The sequence below is a fragment of the Salmo trutta genome, chromosome 14, assembly GCF_901001165.1.
Source record: "Salmo trutta chromosome 14, fSalTru1.1, whole genome shotgun sequence".
In the NCBI taxonomy this organism is placed as follows: domain Eukaryota; kingdom Metazoa; phylum Chordata; class Actinopteri; order Salmoniformes; family Salmonidae; genus Salmo; species Salmo trutta.
In genome coordinates this window covers 46,584,419-46,591,933 of record NC_042970.1, presented here as the reverse complement: position 1 = coordinate 46,591,933, position 7,515 = coordinate 46,584,419, and the positions used below count along the sequence as shown (strand labels likewise).

The window sequence follows — 7,515 nt, the reverse complement described above, 5'->3', positions numbered from 1 at the left end:
TGGCACTTTTTTTTTGAATTTCAGGAAATTAACTAACTGCAACAAAATCTGGTTTAGGGCCCCCAAAAGGCTAGATCTCTGCAGCTCACTGGAATTCAGACAGGCAAACCTCAGGTTACTGGCCCACCTCTCTTATCTTAAGACCACAACCTTTATTCATTTGTTTTCTTGTAAAGAATTAAATGAAGGCCTCATGTTGAATCATTTGAAAGCACCCTCCACTCTAATTTCCTCTCTTCCACTCCTTCTCATCTCCTTTCTCTCCATATCTTATTTCCAAACTCATCCCATCTGCCCAGATTCCCAAAACATCTGGTTGCTTAGGGCATGATCCAGATGAGAAGCATCCAGAAGCCTGAAGCGGAAAGAGTGAAAAGAGAGGGGGAGAAAGGAAAAGGCGGAGGAAAGACAAGGAGGTGGGATATGAGAGAGGAAAACACAACGGAGAAAGACGACTGAGAAAGACAATATTGATATCTTAAAAAGCGCTAGACTTAGAGAAAGAAAGAGAGAGAGGGAGAGAGAAAAAAGGAGTATCCTGGCAGCCATCCAGGTCTCAGCCCAAAGCCAGGTCTTGCTGCCACTTCTTGTCTATCCAGAACATGGTGCTGTTCCCACTCTGCAAACTGCTCTCAGGTCAGTCCAACTTATCCATCAAGGCACCTTCACTTCTTCTTTTCCTCTCTCTCTCTCCCTCTCTCTCCTTATTTCTCTCTATACCTCAGTTTCCTCTCTCTGTGAATACTCACATCGCAGGCAACGGTGAACAGGTCATGGTTTTTCCAATTGCGAAATGGAGGAGAATGAGAGATTTTTTTTTGGTTCATGTTTTAACCTCATACTGTTCTATCCGAAGCAATCAACCTGTGCAGTAGGCATGAAACAGAAGAAAACGCTGCAAAAACAGAGTGAAACAGGAGACCCGGAAAGAAACACTTGTTTTCATTTTCTATTGCAAAAGTTTTTCTACTGTGTCCCCTAATGAACACAATCCTGGCGTCCTGATTTGACATTTTGGATCTTTGTTTCTTAGATAAGATCTTGGTAGCTCACTGACTACAAGACTTTCAGGACACGATAGTAGGCCTACATGAAACAGGTTAATTTAGAATGTAGCCTTGGGTGACACAGCCTACAAGTTCTGTAATGATACCGAGAGAGACTTTCACTACTAAAAGGAGTGTAAGTGCATTCTTCTCATTCCCAACCTGGACTTGTAACATTTCTTCCCTCATCAATGCTTCATTTTCAGGGCCACTGAGACGTTTGTAAGCTGTGTACATAAAGGCCCAATCCAGCTGTTTTTATCTCAATATCAAATCATTTCTGGGTAACAATTAAGTACCTTACTGTGATTGTCTTTAATTAAAATAGTTTAAAAAAATTATGAAAAATGGCTTTTTAGCTAAGAGAAAAGAGCAATTTCTCAAACAAGAATTTCGCTAGGACTGTCTGAGAGTGTTCTGAGCAGGGAGGGGGAAACTGAAAACTAGCTGTTATTGGCAGAGAGTTTTGGAACTATCTTCTGTCTTCTTCTACGTGCTTCTACATCTGCATTGCTTGCTGTTTGGGGTTTTAGGATGGGTTTTGGTATAGCACTTTGTGACATCGGCTGATGTAAAAGGGGATTTATAAATACATTTGATTGATTGATTAATTATTGGTCTATTAACTAATTGGTGATGCCACCAGGCAGGCCAAACTCCATCGCACCAAAACAGGCTGCATTTCAGGCTGCGTTTTAAAACAACTGTTACACTAAAAGGGCATTATCATAATTTTCACAACTTCACAGTATTATTCCAAACTCATAGTGTGGGAATATATACTGCTCAAAAAATAAAAGGAACACTTAAACAACACATCCTAGATCTGAATGAAAGAAATAATCTTATTAAATACTTTTTTCTTTACATAGTTGAATGTGCTGACAACAAAATCACACAAAAATAATCAATGGAAATCCAATTTATCAACCCATGGAGGTCTGGATTTGGAGTCACACTCAAAATTAAAGTGGAAAACCACACTACAGGCTGATCCAACTTTGATGTAATGTCCTTAAAACAAGTCAAAATGAGGCTCAGTAGTGTGTGTGGCCTCCACGTGCCTGTATGACCTCCCTACAACGCCTGGGCATGCTCCTGATGAGGTGGCGGATGGTCTCCTGAGGGATCTCCTCCCAGACCTGGACTAAAGCATCCGCCAACTCCTGGACAGTCTGTGGTGCAACGTGGCGTTGGTGGATGGAGCGAGACATGATGTCCCAGATGTGCTCAATTGGATTCAGGTCTGGGGAACGGGCGGACCAGTCCATAGCATCAATGCCTTCCTCTTGCAGGAACTGCTGACACACTCCAGCCACATGAGGTCTAGCATTGTCTTGCATTAGGAGGAACCCAGGGCCAACCGCACCAGCATATGGTCTCACAAAGGGTCTGAGGATCTCATCTCGGTACCTAATGGCAGTCAGGCTACCTCTGGCGAGCACATGGAGGGCTGTGCGGCCCCCCAAAGAAATGCCACCCCACACCATGACTGACCCACCGCCAAACCGGTCATGCTGGAGGATGTTTCAGGCAGCAGAACGTTCTCCACGGCATCTCCAGACTCTGTCACGTCTGTCACGTGCTCAGTGTGAACCAGCTTTCATCTGTGAAGAGCACAGGGCGCCAGTGGCGAATTTGCCAATCTTGGTGTTCTCTGGCAAATGCCAAACGTCCTGCACGGTGTTGGGCTGTAAGCACAACCCCCACCTGTGGACGTCGGGCCCTCATACCACCCTCATGGAGTCTGTTTCTGACCGTTTGAGCAGACACATGCACATTTGTGGCCTGCTGGAGGTCATTTTGCAGGGCTCTGGCAGTGCTTCTCCTGCTCCTCCTTGCACAAAGGCGGAGGTAGCGGTCCTGCTGCTGGGTTGTTGCCCTCCTACGGCCTCCTCCACGTCTCCTGATGTACTGGCCTGTCTCCTGGTAGCGCCTCCATGCTCTGGACACTACGCTGACAGACACAGCAAACCTTCTTGCCACAGCTCGCATTGATGTGCCATCCTGGATGAGCTGCACTACCTGAGCCACTTGTGTGGGTTGTAGACTCCGTCTCATGCTACCACTAGAGTGAAAGCACCGCCAGCATTCAAAAGTGACCAAAACATCAGCCAGGAAGCATAGGAACTGAGAAGTGGTCTGTGGTCCCCACCTGCAGAACCACTCCTTTATTGGGGGTGTCTTGCTAATTGCCTATAATTTCCACCTGTTGTCTATTCCATTTGCACAACAGCATGTGAAATGTATTGTCAATCAGTGTTGCTTCCTAAGTGGACAGTTTGATTTCACAGAAGTGTGATTGACTTGGAGTTACATTGTGTTGTTTAAATGTTCCCTTTATTTTTTTGAGCAGTGTATATAAAACACATTTTTGACTGCACTGGGCCTGTAGTCCTTTCCTGCAGTGAAATTACCAAATCGCCCTCTAGTGGCCTCATGGGTGGAATGTTATTAATATTGTTCATCATTTCATAATTAGTCAACATTATTTCAAAAACCTGCTTAAAATCTGGTGTTTCTATATAAAATGGTTTTGTTATATTTAAGTTAAGTTTACATACACCTTAGCCAAATACATTTAAACTCCGTTTTTCACAATTCCTGACATTTAATCCTAGTAAAAATTCTTTGTCTTAGGTCAGTTAGGATCACCACTTTATTTTAAGGATGTGAAATGTCAGAATAATAGTAGAGAGAATGATTTATTTCAGTTTTTATTTCTTTCATCACATTCCCAGTGGGCCAGAAGTTTACATACACTCAATTAGTATTTGGTAGCATTGCCATTAAATTGTTTAACTTGGGTCAAACGATTTGGGTAGCCTTCTACAAGCTTCCCACAATAAGTTGGGTGAATTTTGGCCCATTCTTCCTGACAGAGCTGGTGTAACTTAGTCAGGTTTGTAGGCCTCCTTGCTTGCACATGCTTTTTCAGTTCTGCCCACAAATTTTCTATAGGATTGAGGTTAGGGCTTTATGATGGCCACTCCAATACCTTGACTTTGTTGTCCTTAAGCCATTTTGCCACAACTTTGGAAGTACGCTTGGGGTCATTGTCCATTTGGAAGACCCTTTTGTGACCAAGCTTTAACTTCCTGACTGATGTCTTGAGATGTTGCTTCAATATATCCACATAATTTTCCTTGCTAATGATGCCCTCTATTTTGTGAAGTGCACCAGTCCCTCCTGCAGCAAAGCACCCCCACAACATGATGCTGCCACTCCCGTGCTTCACGGTTGGGATGGTGCTCTTCGGCTTGCATGCCTCCCCATTTTTCCCTCTGAACATAACGATGGTCATTATGGCCAAACAGTTCTATTTTTGTTTCATCAGACCAGAGAACATTTCTCCAAAAAGCATGATCTTTGTCCCCATGTGCAGTTGCAAACCGTAGTCTGGCTTTTTTTATGGAGGTTTTGGAGCAGTGACTTCTTTTTTGCTGAGCGGCCTTTCAGGTTATGTCAATATAGGACCCGTTTTACTGTGGATATAGATACTGTTGAATCTGTTTCCTCCAGCATCTTCACAAGGTCCTTTACTGTTGTTCTGGGATTGATTTGCACTTCTCACACCAAAGTACGTTCATATCTAGGAGAACGCGTCTCCTTCCTGAGCGGTATGATAGCTGCTTGTTCCCATGGTGTTTATACTTGCGTACTATTGTTTGTACAGATGAACGTGGTACCTTCAGGCGTTTCTGAGGTCTTGGCTGATTTCTTTTGATTTTCCCATGATGTCAAGCAAAGAGTCATCGAGTTTGAAGGTAGGCCTTGAAATACATCCACAGGTATAACTCCAATTGACTCAAATGATGTCAATTAGCCTATCAGAAAGCCATGACATCATTTTCTGGAATTTTCCAAGCTGTTTAAAGGCACAGTTAATTTAGTGTATGTAAACTTCTGACCCACTGGAATTGTGATAGAGTGAAGTATAAGTGAAATAATCTGTCTGTAAACAATTGTTGGAAAAATGACTTGTGTCATGCACAAAGTAGATGTCTTAACCGACTTGGCAAAACTATAGTTTGTTAACAAGAAATTTGTGGAGTGGTTGAAAAACAAGTTTTATGACTCTAACCTAAGTATATGTAAACTTCCGACTTCAATTGTAAAGTATAAAAATTGAATACATTTCAACTCTATATCTGACATGGTATAGGTGTTTTCTTTTTTTAAGCCCATAACCATGTGTGTGAAGTGTATACTTTTGTTTCAAAATAGATTTGTTTAAGACTACCAAGGAACACTCTGTGTGACCCTGACTTAGCCCACTGCAGTAAATAAGATAGGAATGTATGCTCTCCCTCTTCGAATCAAAAGGGCCACAGATCCATTACTGTGTATTCTAGGCTGATGGAACCAGTGTGGTAAGTTTGTGTGTGTGTGTGTGTGTGTGTGTGTGTGTGTGTGTGTGTGTGTGTGTGTGTGTGTGTGTGTGTGTGTGTGTGTGTGTGTGTGTGTGTGTGTGTGTGTTTATCTGTACACACCAGCCCCAGGTCAGTTAACCAGTAGGCTATGTTGTGTTATATCCAACAGGGTCAGTCAGAGTGACCAAGAAGCAGCTGGTCCTGTACTGTCTGCTCCTATCTCTGCTCGTATGTGAGTGTTACATCAGTATTTGTTCTCTAGTCACATTCTGTGCCCAGGAAGTGGAGAACGCTTTTGTTTTTGTCAGGGTACCTTTCGTGCTGTAACCTCATTTGCCCTGACTGGTGTCTAAAAGTAGTTCCCTTCATTTCAGCCATTTTCAGCAGTCTGCTAAGAAAATATGATACTGACAAACAATTCGGTGACACGTCTTTCCAAACATTCTGTGGTAATATGGACAGATGAAGATAATTAAGACCAACTCAATACATTCTAAACTTCATTAGAAAAGTGCACTGCTCTAATTGCTTCACATTGTAATAGAACCCCTCACACTAAATATTTGATTTGTTCCTATCGTATAGTTGATGTGTTTCTATGTAATTAATCTGTAAAAGTTAATAAATTGCACGTTATGAACATGGTTGACAAATTCTTTACTTTTTTTCTCCTCAGACTTTTTAAGATGGAGGAGAGCAGTGCTCAAGGTGGACACGCACCCTCTTCCTCTTTCTCAGGAGGCAGAATCAGGAAGTGAGGTCAGAGACATAGGGGTGGGCAGTGTGGAGGAACAGCAACAGCGCCTCCCCCTGGAGACATCCTGGGGCGCTCCTCTGGTGTGGGGCGACTCTGACGGCTCAGCGTGGCGGAGGGCCGAGTTTGCCCACCGCAGCGTCCGCACAGGCCTGCTGACGCTCGCCGTGGGGCCCTACGGCCACTTCCTGCGCCGCTTCCTCTCCTCGGCCGAGCTCTACTTCCTGCCCGGCAACACCGTGGTCTACTACGTTCTTACAGACAGCCCTCGCAACCTGGATCCCCCGACCCCGCTGGGCCCCGGCAGAGAGCTGAGGGTGGTCCCTGTGGCGGAAATGCCCGGCTGGGAGCGTCTAGCCCAGGGCCGCATGGCCCTGCTGGCGGCCACCATTAAAGAGCCGGTCAGGCACGAGGTGGAGTACGTCTTCTGCATGGACGTGGACCAGGAGCTGGTGGCCCCGGTGGGAGCTGAGATCCTGGGGGAGCTGGTGGCCGCTCTGCACCCGGAGCTCTACGGCATGCCCCGCCACTCCTTCCCGTACGAGCGCGAGCCCGCCTCGCTGGCCCACGTGGAGGAGGACGAGGGCGACTACTACTACACGTCGGAGCTGTACGGGGGTCTGTGCGGCGAGGTGTACGCCATGGCCCAGGCCTGCTCCCAGCTCATCCTCCAGGACCAGGAAAAGGGGCTGAGGGCTCGCGGACTGGAGGAGAGCTACCTCAACCGCTACCTGATCAACCGCAGGCCCACCTGTGTCCTCTCGCCCGAGTACAGCTGGTGGGACTCAACCCTGGCCGCCGACGTGCCCACAAGGAGGGTGGTGTCCCTGGGGAGGCAGTGTGACTCCCTGGAGCCACAAAAGAGACAGGAGCAGAACTGCTGAGAGGGTTATTTCTTTGCTTTGTCATAGAATTATAACGACCATAAAATGTAGACAAATTCAAAAAGCAATTTTAAGGCAAACACAAGGATCCCTTGGAATCTTTTGATGTGTCAGTAAATAAACTAATGGCAGCAGACCCATTGGAGTGAATAGTGTGTGTGTGTGCGTGCGTGCGTGCGTGTGTGTGTGTGCGTGCGTGCACGCGTGTGTGTTCGTCTGCAGCCTATCTCTTCTGCACCAGACAAAAAATGAATTAACCTGTCTCTTTAGACACAGGCCTATACCATTAACGTCAGCTTGGAGATACGACTCCTAAGGCTTTTGTGGTTTCCAATAAGAGTCAACATTGTAAGTGCCCACTTTCACTGCACTGGCCAATCATTAACTGGTGGAGCTGCCGTTTCAAGGTCTTTAAATACACAGCAGTGGGATGCTGCTTCCCCACGTGCCATGTTGGC

General features: G+C 45.6%; 1 protein-coding gene across 2 annotated transcripts; it reads left to right on the top strand.

The window, feature by feature from the left end:
• The first annotated feature begins 276 nt into the window (after positions 1–276).
• On the top strand, positions 277–7,197 carry LOC115208260 (globoside alpha-1,3-N-acetylgalactosaminyltransferase 1-like). 2 transcript variants are annotated; one of them, XM_029776171.1, is made up of 3 exons: positions 278–636; positions 5,589–5,651; positions 6,096–7,197. In XM_029776171.1, exons 1-3 carry the CDS (start codon positions 603–605, stop codon positions 7,055–7,057), a joined length of 1,059 nt encoding a protein of 352 aa, XP_029632031.1. In that variant the 5' UTR covers positions 278–602; the 3' UTR covers positions 7,058–7,197. The 2 variants fall into 2 exon arrangements, with proteins under 2 accessions (XP_029632032.1, XP_029632031.1); XM_029776172.1 differs by lacking the exon at positions 5,589–5,651 and having other exon boundaries at positions 277–636.
• The last annotated feature ends 318 nt before the right edge of the window (positions 7,198–7,515 follow it).

What these genes read in the sequence shown, in the direction of transcription:
- LOC115208260 (XM_029776171.1), top strand. Translation starts at nt 603, where the DNA reads ATGGTGCTGTTCCCACTCTGCAAACTGCTCTCAG. An exon ending in ACTCTGCAAACTGCTCTCAG is followed by an intron (nt 637 to 5,588) that starts GTCAGTCCAACT and finishes TATATCCAACAG; the next exon opens with GGTCAGTCAGAGTGACCAAG. An exon ending in GCTCCTATCTCTGCTCGTAT is followed by an intron (nt 5,652 to 6,095) that starts GTGAGTGTTACA and finishes TTTTCTCCTCAG; the next exon opens with ACTTTTTAAGATGGAGGAGA.